General features: G+C 44.2%; 1 protein-coding gene across 3 annotated transcripts in view; it reads right to left on the bottom strand.

Annotated features, from left to right (window-relative positions):
• Positions 1-18675, bottom strand: part of mib2 (MIB E3 ubiquitin protein ligase 2) — a 185510-nt gene that overhangs the window by 50727 nt on the left and 116108 nt on the right. For all 3 annotated transcript variants that reach the window (XM_084332644.1, XM_084332643.1, XM_084332645.1), the window contains 7 exons: positions 17917-18023; positions 16026-16220; positions 10994-11136; positions 10549-10656; positions 9388-9492; positions 3138-3300; positions 2091-2224 (listed from right to left, as the gene is read on the bottom strand). In XM_084332644.1, coding sequence (XP_084188770.1) covers positions 2091-2224; positions 3138-3300; positions 9388-9492; positions 10549-10656; positions 10994-11136; positions 16026-16220; positions 17917-18023 — 955 coding nt within the window. The remainder of the gene's footprint in view (positions 1-2090; positions 2225-3137; positions 3301-9387; positions 9493-10548; positions 10657-10993; positions 11137-16025; positions 16221-17916; positions 18024-18675) is intronic.

Raw genomic sequence — 18675 nt, 5'->3', positions numbered from 1 at the left:
TCCCCTCCGGTACTCGAGGAAGCAGCCGTCGCATCTTTTCACCCGCAATCTCTCAGCAGCGGGGGTCTGCGTGGGAGGGACACGCCGCTCCGTCGCTTCCTGATTCTGCTGCGCAGGCGCACCAACCGACCTGTAGGAGTCGCAGTCCACAACGTCCGATCCCCACCCATCAGCTTTCCCACCCCTAACACTGCCAATTGTGTTAGTATGAACGACCAGCCAAGCTGATAGCAATGCGGAGAGCTGGGCTCGAACCCAGCGTCACCTGCATTGGTGGCGAGCGCCTTGCCCACTACACCACCTAGCCGCCCCTGATCGGTTCATTCTCCAAAAATAAATGTATACACAAATGTGGCTGGGGGAACTGATTCACTCAGCATGAATGGACTATAGGTCAATAATAGGGGTGTAAATATGATTCAATTCTATTACGATTCTTCAGGCAACTATTCAATATTCATTTGACCACGATTCGATTCGATGCGATTCGACCTTAGGATCGATGCATTGCATTGTTACACCCCTAATTATTTGCATACTCATGTTCAGTCTATTCGCGCTGACCCTTTGTACACAAGACAAGAGCTACTGGACATTGGTTCACATGTCAGATTACTGGATATTTCCATCTTTTCCGATGGACCGAACGACATCGCCAGACCTCCGGGCACACTGGATCTGTTTACATCGCCTCCCCAGAAAAGGAGGCCTCGTACGCGGCGATGTCCGTCACGGAACGAGTAGAGTCAATTTAGGTAGCTGATTAGTACTGATAGAATACACCTGTGCAGCATTAGTCACACACATCTCACTTGCACACACTCCCGACACTCACACTAGCTGATTAGTACTGATGGAATACACCTGCACATAATTAGTTGACACACATCTCACGTGCACACACCCAGTCCCACACAGTACATTAACCTCTTCCGCCCGTGTATTTTAAGACAGATTTTCAGAAAATAGGGCTCCTTAGGTTAACACTAGGATAGAGAGGAGAAGGGGAGTGGAGTAAGGAGTTGGAGTTGTGGAGTAGAGCGAGAAGGTGAAAGAGAGACTGACGAGAGAACTGTGAAATCAACCGACCATCCAGTGGTATTTCGTGGGCTTGTGGAGAGCGGGACCTTGAGAGACACGGTCTGTTGGACCTGGTATTATTTTGATATTATTTAAATAAAGTAAACAAAAGAGACTGTGTGTGTGAAAATTACAAGTCCTTGACCTGGAAATGTATTTGTGTCGAGCAACAAGCATGTGCGCATGCTGTGCACTAAAGACGCAATATCTCTCTTCCTAGAAAATTTGCATGGATTTATTTTTAAACGGGCCACTTTAGGCTGGGGTTGCGCAGGAACGGATGTATGTAGAAACAAACGGTTTGTTCCCTATTGGGGATCCATAGTATGTCTCCATAGCTATAATATAGAATATACGATGGGTCTACAAACATCGTTAAAACGGTCTGAAATGCTGGTGCCAGGGATTAAAGATGGGAAAACAGCGTGGCGGTCAATGAATTAACTTACCATCTTTAGATAATACAGTTTGAAAACATTGTTCCTCTGAAAGGATACAGGATGTATATCATTTATGGTTTAGGGCTGACCTCGACTAGTCGACTGCCAACCTATTTTTTTTATAAATCATTCTTTCCAAAAGCAAAGAGGCCTAGAAGCGTGGCTAACACTAATGGCGCACATACCAGCGAGGCTAACTGCCTAAGAAAATGGGCACAGAGAAAGAGGATTTCACACACTACTAGACATATCAAGATGTATCCATCAGTGGACCAATTGCATGCTTTTGCAGAGGAAAAGAAGCCTTCAGTCGACTTCTTCACACACCCCCCACAGCCCAGTTTGACTATCGGCAAATTTTGGCCAATCAAAGTTGACTATGGTTCTATGTCTGAGGTACTCATGATAATTCAACCCCACACTGTTCATTGTCTAATAAAGCAGAAGGCAATAACAATAAGAAAAAGTACAGCATTGTGCCCTGGTCTAAACAGTACTTGTCGTCCTGGTGGATGCTGTTGGAACAGAGCAGTGGACTGCAGCAGAGGGAGAGGGCAGTGCTGCACTCACCTTGTCTGGGTACTTCTGCACCAGCTCTCTGACTTTGTTTGCACTGCCGTGCGCCGCCTCAATGACCAGTCGGCTGGGGTTGTCCTGCTCTGTGGACTGAGACAGCAGCTTCTCCAGAACCGAGATCACTGTGCCTGGAGAGAGACAGTGAAAAGAGAGAAAGAAAGAGGCAAGGATAGAGAGAGTGAAAAGAGAGAAAGAAAGAGGCAAGGATAGAGAGAGAGAAAATAGAGAGGGAAACAGATAGGAACATGGAGAAGAGAAAGAGGCAGGAATAGAGAGAAAAGAGAGAGGGAAACAGATAGGAACATGGAGAAGAGAAAGAGATAGGAATAGAGAGAAAGAGAGAAAAGAGGAGAAAAAATGGCTAATTGAATTCTGGACCCCCAGATAATGGAATTGTGTGTTTTAGGTCGCGTTGCGCCGGGGGCCTCTGAGGGCCCCTCCAGGCAGACTCCAGAGGGACCACACAGGAGCACAAACAGAAACAGCATTGGTTAACAACATTTGTTTGAAGTCAAGGTCAATGTACAGCCATTGGAATGAGTCGAAATGTCCGCGACATGCAGCACGACCAGACCACACACACACACACAAAGAAACACACACACACACATAACACGCCCCTCGTCACTTCCTCTGTCCTGTGCAGAGATTAATGCGAGACATGGACAGAATAGGCTCAGTTATGAAAGAGCAAGGATGGTGATAGCAGACTTTTGACACAATGACAAATTCCTGGCATGCTGACAATGCAGGATTATGAAAAACCATGGACAAGGAAATGTTCAGCTGAATGAAACCAACCCTGTACCACATGCATGCAGATAAGACTTTGCACAAAAAGAAAAGCTTTAGCAGTGACCGCCTGTGCCACGGTCACAACCTGTAGAGAGTTCATGCATGGCGAGAAGGCTGGAATGAAGGCAGAGGATGAAGACGGAAAGAAAAGAGTGATTGAGAAAGAGAGAGAGGAGGGGAGCAGAGGAGAAAAAGCGGAGCTGGCTGGATGGATGAAGTGACAGTCCCTCAGGCTCCAGTCCTTACTTCCAGATTCATTGGGGTTCTCTGCCGTCATGAGGTTGGCGTCCACCTCCACGGGCTGCGCCGAGAGGCACGCCGGGTTGAAGGTCCACGTCTGGCCGCCGAAGGCCACGCGCAGGTCGCCATCAGCATACACCTTCAGCACCTTCCCGACCTGACCGAGGGCCTGGGGGGAAAGAGGAAGGGAAGGAGGGTTGTAAATGGGCAGGGTAGCAAACCAAATAAGGGTTATGACAGATAGGGGTAGAAAAAGAAGTGGGGAGTGGAAAAAAAAATGTGGGCAAAAAGATTCAGGAGGTCAAGGATTCAGTCGTGGTTTACCAAGGTTTAAATTATGAGGCTGAGTCAGGATTGTGGAAGTAAATAGCTCCTGGCCTGTATAGTACATGGAAGTAAACAGCTCCTGGCCTGTATAGTACATGGAAGTAAACAGCTCCTGGCCTGTATAGTACATGGAAGTAAACAGCTCCTGGCCTGTATAGTACATGGAAGTAAACAGCTCCTGGCCTGTATAGTACATGGAAGTAAATAGCTCCTGGCCTGTATAGTACATGGACGTAAACAGCTCCTGGTCTGTATAGTACATGGAAGTAAACAGCTCCTGGCCTGTATAGTACATGGAAGTAAATAGCTCCTGGCCTGTATAGTACATGGAAGTAAATAGCTCCTGGCCTGTATAGTACATGGACGTAAACAGCTCCTGGTCTGTATAGTACATGTTAGTAAACAGCTCCTGGCCTGTATAGTACATGGAAGTAAACAGCTCCTGGCCTGTATAGTACATGGAAGTAAACAGCTCCTAAGTAAACAGCTCCTGGCCTGTATAGTACATGGAAGTAAACAGCTCCTGGCCTGTATAGTACATGGAAGTAAACAGCTGCTGGCCTGTATAGTACATGGAAGTAAACAGCTGCTGGCCTGTATAGTACATGGAAGTAAACAGCTCCTGGCCTGTATAGTACATGGAAGTAAACAGCTCCTGGCCTGTATAGTACATGGAAGTAAACAGCTCCTGGCCTGTATAGTACATGGAAGTAAACAGCTGCTGGCCTGTATAGTACATGGAAGTAAACAGCTGCTGGCCTGTATAGTACATGGAAGTAAACAGCTCCTGGCCTGTATAGTACATGGAAGTAAACAGCTCCTGGCCTGTATAGTACATGGAAGTAAACAGCTCCTGGCCTGTATAGTACATGGAAGTAAATAGCTCCTGGCCTGTATAGTACATGGAAGTAAACAGCTCCTGGCCTGTATAGTACATGGAAGTAAATAGCTCCTGGCCTGTATAGTACATGGAAGTAAACAGCTCCTGGCCTGTATAGTACATGGAAGTAAATAGCTCCTGGCCTGTATAGTACATGGAAGTAAACAGCTCCTGGCCTGTATAGTACATGTTAGTAAACAGCTGCTGGCCTGTATAGTACATGGAAGTAAACAGCTCCTGGCCTGTATAGTACATGGAAGTAAACAGCTCCTGGCCTGTATAGTACATGGAAGTAAACAGCTCCTGGCCTGTATAGTACATGGAAGTAAACAGCTGCTGGCCTGTATAGTACATGGAAGTAAACAGCTGCTGGCCTGTATAGTACATGGAAGTAAACAGCTCCTGGCCTGTATAGTACATGGAAGTAAACAGCTCCTGGCCTGTATAGTACATGGAAGTAAACAGCTCCTGGCCTGTATAGTACATGGAAGTAAATAGCTCCTGGCCTGTATAGTAAATGGAAGTAAACAGCTCCTGGCCTGTATAGTACATGGAAGTAAACAGCTCCTGGCCTGTATAGTACATGGAAGTAAACAGCTGCTGGCCTGTATAGTACATGGAAGTAAACAGCTCCTGGCCTGTATAGTACATGGAAGTAAACAGCTCCTGGCCTGTATAGTACATGGAAGTAAACAGCTCCTGGCCTGTATAGTACATGTCCACACTGTTATCCTTGGAGGCAGCGGTAGAGAAGCAGGTTAGAGAAGCAGGTTTATGGCCGGAATGTCGCTGGTTCCCTCAGTGGACAAGCAGGAAAGTCTCGGGGTGGGGGTGAATGTAAAACCTACTGGTGAAGTGCCCTTGTTGAGCAAGGCACTTAAAGGTGCTGTGGAGGAATTCCTTAGTTTGACCCAACAATAGCTTAATTGTCTCACTTTGGTGAGAGCCAAGGGGCTACGAACATAATTGATGGGTCCGGTTACACCCCAGTGCTATTTGTAAGAAATGTTGATGTAATAATTCGCTTTCTATTGCCAATGTGTGAATGTAATTGTAACGCAACTTAACCCATTCTCCGCCGATGACGTGTTAAGACGTCATTCTCCGCCATGCGTAATCTGCCAATGACGTCTTACAGCGTCTTTGAGATCAATATTTCATATTTCCGTCATGGTATTCACATTTCACCCACGGAGTCTTTGCTGGTGTTGTAGGACTCCGCTCAACTCTGTAACGCTTCAATACCGCCACCTAGTGGCCGATCGGCGAGTTGCCAAAACCGGAAGTGGTCGGAAGTGCTTAGTCCGTCCCCTATTCTGTCCGGCCACTCGCTATCTCTAGCGGGACTCTATCCAGACACTGTGCATATCGATCCGTTGCCAATCCATAACTCAATAAACAACATGATTGGACGTGTATTAGTATTATACAAACCGGAACTGGATCACCTAGATCAACATCCCACAATAGCGATCTTTTTGCTCCACGCTCATCACCCAACGGTAAGAGGAGACTGGGGTGAGTTTCAGCGTTTTTCTTTACCATTTTCGATACAAACTGCTCTGATCTATATATCACCCATACTACATAAATCATTTAACGTCGGTCATTGAATTATAAACGACGACCCCCCCCCCCCCCCCCCCTCCGGTCAACCGCAGATGATCAGTCAACACGTCTAGGACCGTGTACAGTTGACATTTTTAATCTGGCATCGATCGGTATCAAACTGCATTTGATGATCTAATATATGCATTTATGGCTATATCTCACGTTCTATGAAATACTGCAGAAAACGATAAAAACATATTTATACTCTAGACCGTATTATTGTATGAATGTGTGAATGAAAAAGTAAAACGTTCCTACATCCTGAACAATAGATAATTGATGTTGAATGGGCCATAGTAATGTCAATTTAGCAATACAATTTAAAAAGTTATAGCCCTGCAAAGAAGGTGAACATCTCCATAGACAAATAGAGCTGGCAGAGAGGCTACAAGGATGGATATAAGCTCCGGCAATGAATGGGTTAAGAAATGAGACCTTCCCCGACTTTCTGGGTTGCCAACCTGTCGACTGATTTCTATGAAAACGTTTTGCCAGGAAAATCCAAAGGATGTGACATTCATGTACTTCTGAGTGCCTTGCCCCCTACAGCATCTAAAACAGTAGCAACAGAAACTACAATATATTTCCGACAACATTTTAGGCGAGAAATAGGATATGCAATTGCTGGATCTTAATTCATATTTGATCTGCAATGCCTAGTTTGGCCTGAATTTTGTGAGCCAGGTTGAAATAGTCTCATGCCGCTGCTTGCTCACGCTGACGCTTGGGGGTTACTAGGAAGTATAGCTGCTCTGTCTGCTAAATTCACCATATTACAGTAAAGGAGCCATTTTCTCACTCTTAACACTTTCAATGCCAACAACGCTGTTGACGATGTTGTTTGTTCATGTCGACCGTTTATTGCCAACGACGCGATATAGAGTTTTTTTTTTTAGCGTTTTTAATTCATATTTCATCAATATAGTATCACGTCAGTGCTGCAAAGTCTCTCCGAGCTCCATTGGGAAAATACCGCCCCCTATTGTCTCCTGGATGGTAATGCAACCTTTTGGAATGGACTCAATGAAAATTGATGAGAAAAGAAAAATCCGGAATCCACATTTTACTTCTCAGGCAAGTAATCCGAGCACATCGGACTCATTGTGGACTATCAGAACAGCGTGGAATACATATTTCCAGTACGCAGCGTTGGATCAATAAACGCGATCGATATTTGGAATGGCGATCAGGAATTGGAATAATCTTTTTGGGGAACATCTGATCTGAGGTAAGGAATCTATTTGACCAGTCTTGGGATAATCAGAGCTGTTTTCACAGAGATATCAGCGTTTGCCCTATGTGTGTATGTGTATGTGTGTGTGTGTGTGTGTGTGTGTGTGTGTGTGTGTGTGTGTGTGTGTGTGTGTGTGTGTGTGTGTGCGATCAGGAAATGAGAGATTCGATTTTTCAGCTCGCTTCTCTAGCATGCATAAGTACACATATACTATCGATAATGAAAACGATTCATAAATAGGCCGAAAAATGTCAACGTTTTTTGTGTATTCCAGAATATTCCAGTAACGGCTGTTTATCACGGAATCTTTATATTTTCCTGAAACTTTCAAAAAACTAGCGATTTTCAAAATGCTATAAAACGGAAATGAACCGATTAAAAAACTATCGGTTTTGACAATGTTGACTGCAAACAAGTCATTGATAAGCGACAGCCAGATTAGACACATAGCCATAATTTAAGACATAGATTATGCGTTCACAAATATGAGAGCGCTATCATTGAAGTGGGTGGCGGCATTCAAGGGGGTAAAAAGGAAAACACGGTCAGCACGGAAAGTGTTAAAGGAACAAGCCGACATTATGGGAAATGTGCTTACTGCCTTGTCCAGAGTCAGACAAGTAGATAGATACCAATTTCCTCTCTGTGCGTTCATACAGGACAACAGATCAGAAAAGGTCAGATGAAGATAATGGAGCTTGAAGCATGAATTTAGATGCAACTAGCACCAAACAAATAGAGATTAGAATCAACAACTGTATAGAAGGTTAGCATCAGGCTACAGTACCACTTGACTTAAGACATACATATTATAAGGATATTCAGCATTAACTAGTAATGCACTGTAAGTGTGGTTATAAATACCCATAATAGTTCATAACGTCTATATCAACAACCAGACTCAATTAACAGCCACAGTGTTGCAGTTTCATACTTGTGTTATGTGTCATGAGCCGGATATAAGAGCTTCTGATGGCTCATTCATAATTATAATATATGAATACCCATTATAATTGTATGACTTTAAGATAAGTGTTATCCGGGCTGCATGAACACTTTCGGCAACCAACATGTACTTCCGCGTTTCTCTGATTGGCCAGCGCTCTCCTTCGTGAATACCAGCCACTCTACGCTCGTTTACCCCCTCATGAGTCACGTGAAACACTGCAGACCACTGATTGGTCAGAAGAGAGACGCGTCACTCGTTGGAGGCTCTCCAGAAAAACAGAAAGCCGCCATCTTTAATGTCTCGCGTAGGATTTCATTGTGCAATAAACAAAAAAGGATACAGTCACTGTGTATTCTGCCTCATTTATTGATGAAACAAAACCGACATCAACACAATTTGCCACCGAGCGGAGAGTTTAGTCTCACAAAAAGATCGCTGACTTGTTAAGCTTGTTGTTGTTGTTAGGTTAGGTGCTAATGTTGTGCTAGCGTTTTAGCATGGCTATCGTACATAGTGCGATCAATATAACTCGCTATTGATTGTTTGTACTAGTAACTAATGGTTAATGCTAGTAGAATAGACACAACGTGAGGTAATCACCATCCATTTTAAACCGGTTATTACCTAATGCTAACGTTAGCAGATAGACGCGAGACTGGTGCCGTTACAGCTTGTTAGCTTAATGCTAACGTTAATGTTAGCAGATAGACACGAGAGCCTAGGTAACGTTAAAGCAATGAGAGGTAACGTTAGCAGAATAGACACAACGAGAGTCTCGTTAATGTTATTATTGATTGATTGATTGAATGAAAACTGTTTTACTCTGGCTTGCGCCTAGCTCGCGGACATAAGTTAGCTATGCTGGAGCTCTCAGCTGTACACCAGCGGCCCCAGCTTGTTAGCTTAATGCTAACGTTAGCAGATAGACACGAGAGCCTAGGTAACGTTAAAGCAATGAGAGGTAGCGTTAGCAGAATAGACACAACGAGAGTCTCGTTAATGTTATTATTGATTATTGATTGAATGAAAACTGTGTTTTACTCTGGCTTGCGCCTAGCTCGCGTACATAGCTATGCTGGAGCTCTCAGCTGTACACAGGGAGACAAGTACGAAATGCGCATGCGCGCGTTACCGGCGTAGGGGGAAGAGGGCTGGCCGATCGCTGGCCAATCAGAGAAACGCGGAAGTACATGTTGGTTGCCGAAAGTGTTCACGCATCCGGGCTAGCGTTTAGCGTCGGGCTAAAAAAGCGTACAGGAGCCATGCTGTCTGTCCATTCTCCGTGGCCGGCCTGCAGTCTCTTCACACTGTCTATGTCCTCCTGCACTCGCACCAGCTCTCCCACACCAAACGTGTTCACCTAGGAGGAGGGAAAGACAGACGGTATGGTTAGCAGAGGTGCCAATAGCTGTATACCATGCTAGTATTATAAAGGGGAATTTTAACCATTATCCATTTTAACTCTATAGATTTTTTTGGTCAGTGGTTCTCAACCTGTGAGTTGGGACCCACCAGGAGGTTGCAAGATGATTTGGGGGGGCATCATGTTTATAATATTTGCTACAGATGTTTTTTTTTCTATAGCCCGTCCAAAGACTCATTGCTGTAATTCAAGCAAAGAGGTGGTTTCACCAAGTATTGTACTTGGAGGTTGTAGGGAACAACGTGAAAATAAAAGGTGGAAAAGGTTTTATTATCTCCACCAGGCAGCAACCTGGAGGAGATCATGTTATCGGGCCGGTGTGTGCGTGTATCCGTCCATAGAAAATTTTGCAAAGGCAGATTGGTCTAATATTTGTTGTGCACCATTATGACTATTATGAACAAGGACCTCTCGTGGTTTTGGTGATGAAAGACCTTTTCAGTGCCTGTCCTGTAGCCAATCGAGTGCCAACTCCGCCTGGCCAGGCTGACCGGGAGCTACTGGGGAGTTGAACATGTGCGTCCGTTTGGGATTACTTTTTATTTCCACCAGGTGGGAGTGTAATACAGGTGGTTGAGTGAAGTGGACATTGAAATTGTTATAGATTAAACATGGATCGGGACAGAGTATGAAGGACCTCAGCCTCACATTCTGTGAAAGCCCTCTATTGACTATAGTATAGGCATCAAATCTCTGGTGGAGATTTGCACTCTACTGAGCGCACCTTTCTAGTTTAATGTGTTAATATGAGGCTGACTTTCGGCATCGGATATTAATATAGGCATACCGTCTGGTGGAAATGTGTGCTCTAATGAGCGCACCTTTCTAGCTTAATGTGTTAAGATATGGCTGTAGCAATATAAAAGCAATAAAAAGTGAAGAATTTAAAACGGGGTGTAAAGTTAAGTAAAGTCATACTGACGTTCTAGCTATAGGTACAAGCATGAGCCCACCCTGTCCTGTTCTAGCAGTGAGTAACAAGACACCCAGTACCTTAGTCAGAGCCCCAGGGTGGAACGTCCAACGGATGTTGTTGCTGTACTGAACTCTGACATCGCCTCTGTCCGTGATTCTGTGTACCGTCCCGATGCGACAGATGTACTGTAAACACAAAAGGGTCAGTTTCAGGCCGCGTCTGTGACCTTGACACACTCCTCCTCAGCACCATTGATTTGAAAGTAATGTGTTGTTTTTGCGTTTGCTCTGCAGGCACACCGACGTCCCATCTGAGCCGGTTAGAGAAGTCTATTGGAAGGTATGGCGGGTTCTTTCTATGCTGTCCCTGTACAAACAATTCATTGTACCTTGTGGAGCTTGTACAATCAATCAATCAATACACATTTGGAATTCTACCACCTTGGTCAGTGGGGAAAACATGCTTCAGAAATTGTATCGTGTGATTGGTCTATGTGGTATTGGGGGGGGCGGGGTTTAGTACCTCGCCCATTTTGGGGTTCCAGCCTCCGTGGCCCTCCTGCATCTGTCGAAGGATGTCCACCTCCAGGAGACACTTGACCTTGTCCCCCTGCTGGACGGTGTGGCCCTCAGTACTCTCCTGCCGCTGCAGCTCTGCGTGCTCTCCTGCAACAATACACACACACACACACACACACACACACACACACACACACACACACACACACACGCAAATATATGAAAACATGAGTTCCTTGTAGTACACTGGTGATAAGGTCATTGTATGCTGATAGGCCTAATGTTTTGAAGCTTGATGTAATGAAGCCTTTAGAAACAGAGCCATGTACAGTGCCCTCAATAATTATTGGCAGGCACCCTAGGTAATGCTGCATTCATTTATGGTCAAAGGTGGGAAGTTGGAAGTGGGAAATGCTTCATCTCCGACCTACGTGCGTTCGAGCTACCTGTACAAAGCTGGAAAAACATGGATGCTAAACCTTTTTGGCATTTTTTTCATGACCTACAACTCACAAAGACAGTTTTTAATACATAATAAATGTTTGCAAGTAGGAAGTCGGAGATTTCCAACCTCCGAGTTATAATCGAATGCAGCATGAATGTGAACAAAAAAATAGTATTTGGGAACTTTTTTAGTGGTCATTCATGCCTTTTATCTTTCCTGCTAACAAAGCAGAGACCAATGCCCCTCGATATATTTGAATGAGACTTAATGGGATTGGTGTTCATTTGATCCAATCCCTGAGGGTTCAAAGAAGATATAAAGCATCACCATCTTGTCACAATAAGTGAAAGTACAGATAGGTGTAATTGCAGGTGTTTTTCCTGCCCAACCAAAAAGTTTAATCTAAATCTAATAGATTCTGTTTCACATAATTCTACAGGTTGCTAATAATTGTAACATGCCTATTTCTTGAGAAAAATAATGATATTTTTTTTGATCCACTTTTTCTCCTCCTGTTTTTCTCAGATTTTCTCCCATCCCAATTTAGTCGTTATGCCAATTCCCCCCTCCCCTTCCTGGTCGTTGCTCGCATGTGCCCCCCACTGGTCGGTCTAGGGAGCCCTGAAGCCTATCAGATGCTTCCTCCGAGACATAGGAGACAGCCAGCAGCATCTTTTCACCTGCCAGCGCGGACTCTCATTGGTGAGGTGTAACATGCGAGAGGTCACACTACCCTCACCATCTCCCTCCCTTGCTGTGCAGGCGCCCTGACTGACCTGTAGGAGTCGCTGTTTACAACCAGAATACCACCCCACCGGCTTCCCTCCCGCTGACTCTGTATGACGGCCGGCCAAGCCGGAGGCAACGCTGACAGCCGGATTCGATACCAGTGTCTCTCGTGTTGGTGACGAGCGCTTAGTCCGTTGCGCCACCCAGCCGCCTAAATAATGATTTCTTGAAAAATAAATTCTTTCAACAATTTAAACTCCTAATTCTTATCGGCACTGCAAGTCCCTTTTGATTTAGTTTAATAAAGTACTTGCAGTAACCTTAGTAACTTAATAAACAACACCCGTTATGTTACCCGTTACACCGGGCATTTTTACAAGGGATGTGTGTCGCATTTAATTTCACTGACTGTAACAGTATTAAAGTTATGCCTAATGAAGAGACATTTTCAGCAAACTCACAGTGCCACAGACATACTGTATCATCGAAAATACTTGATGGTTTCCTTTGGTAGTATCATAATTTTCCAACATGAACAGTGTGTGGCTCTTCAGCTGCAGATTATCCCAACTCATTAAACTTTCAACTTTACAGCTGGGCAGGCTGCACTAGTTAGATAGTACTAGTTTGAACATGGATCATTGTAGTGGACGGATACCTGCTCTTTGCTAAATCTACAGACGATAGTGTAGAATCTTGCCATTTAACGTTAAGTTAAACAGCAGACTCCAAATATTTTCCAAACGGCACTGAGTAGTAGCAGTTAGCATGTTGCTAACAACAAAGCTAGCTACAAAGAGGAGACACCAGTAACACAGACAGGGGAGGAAATTAGGCCATTTGACTCGCCAAATGAGAGTATTATTTATGTTTGGCGAGTGATTCATGAAGAGCACTCGCCACACTGGCGAGTAGTAAACAAAACCAAAAAAATCATTCTGCAATCTGCTGATTCGCTCACTGGCACAAGCCAAACTCTGACTCCCCCTTATGATTCCTCCCATTTGCGCCTCATAATAATCCATAACCAATGAACATCATCGTTGCGCTCTAAGCTCCTCCAATGAACACTCGTTTTCTAGAAGATGCCGCCCATCTAGGGGAAGTGGACAGATCACTGTGCGCGGACCTACAGACTCCTGTCACCGGCTTGACAACGTAGACAAAAACACATCAGTGGATGAAAATAATTGCATGTAGAGTCGTCGCTTTCGGATATAAGTGCGGTCTGTCTGACATGGGGGCAAACAACAGCACGCGGCGCGTCTCCTTCGAGTCGGATGAGAATGACAAGTGGGCGTGAGGCTCACTCAAGTCAACCAGCATTAGCCGGCTAGCTACCTAGCATGTAACAAGCTACCATAACGCGTGTTCAACATAGTGGACTATACTGAGCGGCTTTGCTTAAATGCAGCCGAGTGAAATTTTATTATTACCGAATTATTACCGGGTTTCCCCCCATATCACCACTCTCCCAATATGCCGTTCACAACGGTGATGTTGTCATACTTGTCATTCAGAATACACCTGCTGAACCCCTAGCGTTGTCATGAGATTCGATTCCAATGTATTGTCATCATACAGCACAAGTACAGTACAACCAGAATACGTTTGGCATCCAACCAGAGTGCAAATGTAACAAGTCAAGTTCAAGTTGTTTTATTTAGCTATTACATTACAGTGAAATGCTTGGTTCTTTCACTGCCCAGCCCAGTCCAGCCCAACGCAGTCCAACCTAGACCAGCCCAACTTTCACTCCAGCATCTTTCACTGCCCAGTTCAGCCCAACCCAGTCCAGAATAGTTCCCTCTTTCATGTTAATATGTGATATCCTAATATTTTGAAGAGTAGAGACGGTGTGATTAATATATGTTTTATGCTAATATTGTGAAGAGTAGAGACACTTATTAATGTTTTATGGTAATAAATATTTTAAAGAGTAGAGAGACACGGTGTGATTATTATGATTGAAAATCAATTTAGACGAAGACATACAAAGAAGTAATTATCACAATTAGCGATTTATTTATGGCTGGTAAAAAATCTGTTTGGCTGGTAAAAAAAATCATATACTCGCCAGTTGGCTGGTAAGCCAAAAAGTTAGTTTCCTCCCCCGAACACAGAGTAACACGAGTAACACTGGTAACACCAGTAACAGAGTAACACTGGTAACAGAGAGTGAGATTTGTAACACAGACTAACACAAGAGTAACACCGCAAACACAGAGTAACACAGTAACACACAGTAACTACCCAACCCACCCACCCCCCCCCACCTCCAATGTACAGCCCCCCACCCACCCACCCAACCCCACCCCACCTACCCAACCTCCTCCAATGTACAGTTTCTACGTCAAATGTATATACACTCTTTTTCTGGACACTTTTTGTATCACAAACAGTACTGTATTTGCAAATCTGGTATGTCATAAATGTATAGATGTAGCAGTACTGTCTATCTGTATGTCGTGTGTGTCATATATGTTATGATGAATTGAAAATGGGGGACCCTGATGTAAACAAGACGAAAGTCTTTCTCTGGTCTGCATCCCCTTAACACATTGACGACCGGCCCTAGCCATCTAATATGTGGCTGGAGGACCACGCTTTGTAAACAAACCGATGTACTTTTGGATAGCTATATATATACTTTATAGTATTGCTATCTGTCCATTCTCATTGTCACTTGAGTGCCTTCATAATGGCTTAAAGAAAATAAAAATCCATCGGTTGGTTGTCATTTTATAGCGCCGTGAATATAAGCTTTATCGCAGTTTTCGTCTCGTATTTTGTCTGGAAAGCTATTTATAGGGCTAAAGGCTAGTCACGTTATATCGAACAGCATTTCTGTTGTATATATACGAATGAAATAAAACAAACTGCTTAGCATCCGGACTATTACAGAGCATCTATGGATGAAATGGGGGCGGCGGGGGACGCCGATTAGTATTATTGATTAGCAATACAGTGTGCGTTCAAGTAGCCACATTCAATGATCAATCGCTTGCGTTTTACAACAATGTCCAATCCGGCTGTAATTTGGGGGAAGTGTGTCCTACCGTCAGCCCATGTGATCGCCGGCAGCATTTCCCCATTATTCATCGGCATCTGGTAGATCGATATGTCCATTGGCTGATCATAAATCCCATTATTCCAGGCTGAAATCTGCGCTTCGAACCGTGATCAAAGATGGAGGATGTTCGCTTGGGATCCAGGCTCATATGAAACGCCCATAGACAGTAAAAGAATTTTTTTTCCCATTCGCCCTCAATGATACTGCAGTGGAGCGATGGCGCCCCTAAGCGGATCTGGCCGGTATTGCATGTTGCGTAAATCAAATATGCAGGTAAATCTGTAGAGTCGATCGGGGACGTTAATACGGTTATTAATATGGAATAAAACAATAACAACTTGCCACAAGTTAACTCGTGGCTCTGGTCCACAACGCATGGCACCGAAACATGAGTTAACTTGTGGCTGGTCCTTAATGTGTTAACAATTGTATGTATTGAGCTGTACTGTACTGTACCCATTCTGCAATCTGTTAATAAACTTTTCAATCAATCAATCAAACACAGAGTAACACTATCGGTACACTATATACAACCCACCAGGAAAAACACATGAACCTACAGTATGGGAGCCATTGACAATGAAACTCATCTCTCTGACACTCTGAAAGACCATCTGGGAATACACGCTTTAGTTTGAAATAGGAAGGACCATCTTGGAACACATGCTTTAGTATGAAATAGGAAAGACTATCTTGGAACACATGCTTTAGTTTGAAATAGGAAAGACTATCTTGGAACACACATGTTTTAGTAGTATGCAATAGGAATCGTTTAGCTGGGGTCCATACCTAGCTTTGGTAGGTGGTCTTTGTAGTAGAAGCCTCCTTGGACGTCCGACATGTACTTGAGGTCTACCTTGCCCTTGTGGCCCATTCGGTAGACGTTGGTGGTGCCATTGGACCAGGTGACACTGGCCACGCTGCGGCCGGACTCTGTGTCCCAGCCTCGGATATCCACCACCTTCCCCACCTTCCCCTCCCCTCCTGCAGAGACATCCCCCGCACGTTACACAAGCCCACGGACACACATGAGCACATACGCACACGAGACACGAGCAGGCGAGGGTACCATAGACAAAGAGGAAAGAGAAAGAGACAGAGAGTAGAGAGCAAGAGAAATGTCAACTTATTGGACAAAGAAACATCATTAGGAAAGAACTCATTTCATTGTTATGAGACTCGGGGACACACAGTCCCTTAAAAGAACACAAAATGGTTGAAAGGGGAATGAAAATGCATTTGAGTGTGCAGAAGGTGGATATGAGATATGAGACAGTGGATATGAGATTGATAATACAAGATGACATACAACAAAGAGGAAATCATCTCGCCATGGGAACAAATTACAGAAGTTTGGTTTCAAAGTCATTCGATTAAGATGTCTAGAACGAGGTAGCTCATCAGATTTCCTGCTGAGAGCAGAGAATCAAAAGGAATAGAGATATGAATCTGTGGCTGGCAACATGGAGCTAAGGGCTTAGCAGCCAAGTCTGTTCTCGACTTTCAAGAAGATAACAATCCAAAAAGGCTTTTTCTCCACACGTGCCTCCATCCTCCATGGGTTTTCCGGCTACCAGTGAAAGGCCGTACAAACAACACTCAAGTACATTATTCACTTATAAACTCAAGAAGCCCATTTACTCAGTTTCTATAAACTCAAAGAACCTTGTTTAATCTTTGCCTCAAAGATTACAAAGTCATCAGCGTAGAATGGTTGCCTGACAGCACAGACTGAATCAGTCCCCCATCCCCCGCCCTTTCGGTGCACTTACCACATGCACCATTCAGGAATGGTGCTCTAGCAGATTATTTCCCAGAGATGACCCCACACACACACACACACACACACACACACAACACACACACAACACACACACGCACACACAGAAGAGCTACTCTTCTTCCTTCCCTCAAGGCACCATTTGAGGGTCTTTAATTCAGTCTGCGAATGGGACTGATTGTTTTCAACATCTATTTATATCTACTGAAACACCACCCCAATGAGGGTTATTTGGGATTTGAAAAGAAAAGTTGTCTTTGAAACAGAAGCCCTGCAAAGAAATTTTGTTTCAATACATGGTAGATCTTTCAGAGTCCCTAATGATCTACAGTGTTGAGCCAAATTTGCTTGACTCTTGGGTTTGTACACATTGGTAGCCAAGAAAACCCACATATCAAAACGGTAAATAAACCCAAAGACCATTTTCTTGATCCCTGGAGTTGCAACACATGCTATATATAATCATCATGGGGACTTGTACATTGCGCAAAACAAGTTGGGAGGGAGAAGAAAAAAAGAAAATAAACGTTAACCGGAAAAGGTCTTTAAACACACACACACACACACACACACACACACACACACACACACACACACACACACACACACACACACACACACACACACTTCAACACATCTGTTGAACAGGCAGGAGTGAGTCATGACACATAAAGTGCAGACACACCAATTAACACAGCAACATTTCATGGGTTAATGAGAGAGGTTATTATAGATGATGTGTGCTGGAAGGCTTTGAAGACGGAGGCACCCTTCCATGCAGTGGACGAGGTTTAAGGGGTGCTGATGAGTTGGCAGCGCCGGGCCGGTTAGTGGTTTAGGATTAATAACAGTGGAGGAGACGCTGGATTGTTTCTCTATCGCTACCCCCAACTCACTCACCGTCTTGGTTGCCCCAGTCCCAGTCGGGTCCACGGACAACTTTCACCCCCTGGAAGATTCCTTTGAGGATGATCCGTGGAAGATTCTGCCTCGGTGCCAAGCTCACTCTGTGATGGAGGGTAAGAAGATACAAAAAAGGCACATTCTCCATGAAAACGCTTCACAGAAACAACTCAACTTGAATTAAAACATAGAACCATTATAAGTCTGTTAAGAGTTTGTACTCTTCCTCAAACAGAGCAAGGCAGAGAGAGAACGAGCAAGCGAGAAAAAGGGAGAGAGAGATAAGAGAGGGAGAGAGAGGAGCTTCTGTCGGGGAAACAGACATGCATTTTACACACAACCTGAAGGCGTGTGCAGGGAAACACAAACACACGCATTTTACACACAACCTGACGTGCAGGGCTTAATGTATTAATTTCTATATAATATGTCGGTGCTCGACATCCTGCATCTCTAAGTTCCAAACCCTTTCTACAAATCCCTATCCGAAATAATGTTCACATGGTTTCAGTGACTCAAAACAGACAGGACAAGAAGAAGCTGTTTTGAATTCTTCTCTGGAAAGAGCACAAGATAACATGCTAAAACTGGAAATTGTATTGAATAAGTGAGCCAAGCGCCTGGCCTACATTATGCACCCACTAAGTGGCACACAGGAAAACATGCCACATTTAACAGCTCTGGTTTGGAGATACGCAAAGTCATATACACAAGCCTCAAGGTCAAAAGGGTCAGGAAAACCCCCCAGAGATGAAT

This window comes from Notolepis coatsorum (genome assembly GCF_963971535.1).
Source record: "Notolepis coatsorum genome assembly, chromosome: 17".
Lineage (NCBI taxonomy): Eukaryota > Metazoa > Chordata > Actinopteri > Aulopiformes > Paralepididae > Notolepis > Notolepis coatsorum.
The sequence above is the reverse complement of the archived record's forward strand: the minus strand, read 5'-3'. Positions and strand labels throughout refer to the sequence as shown.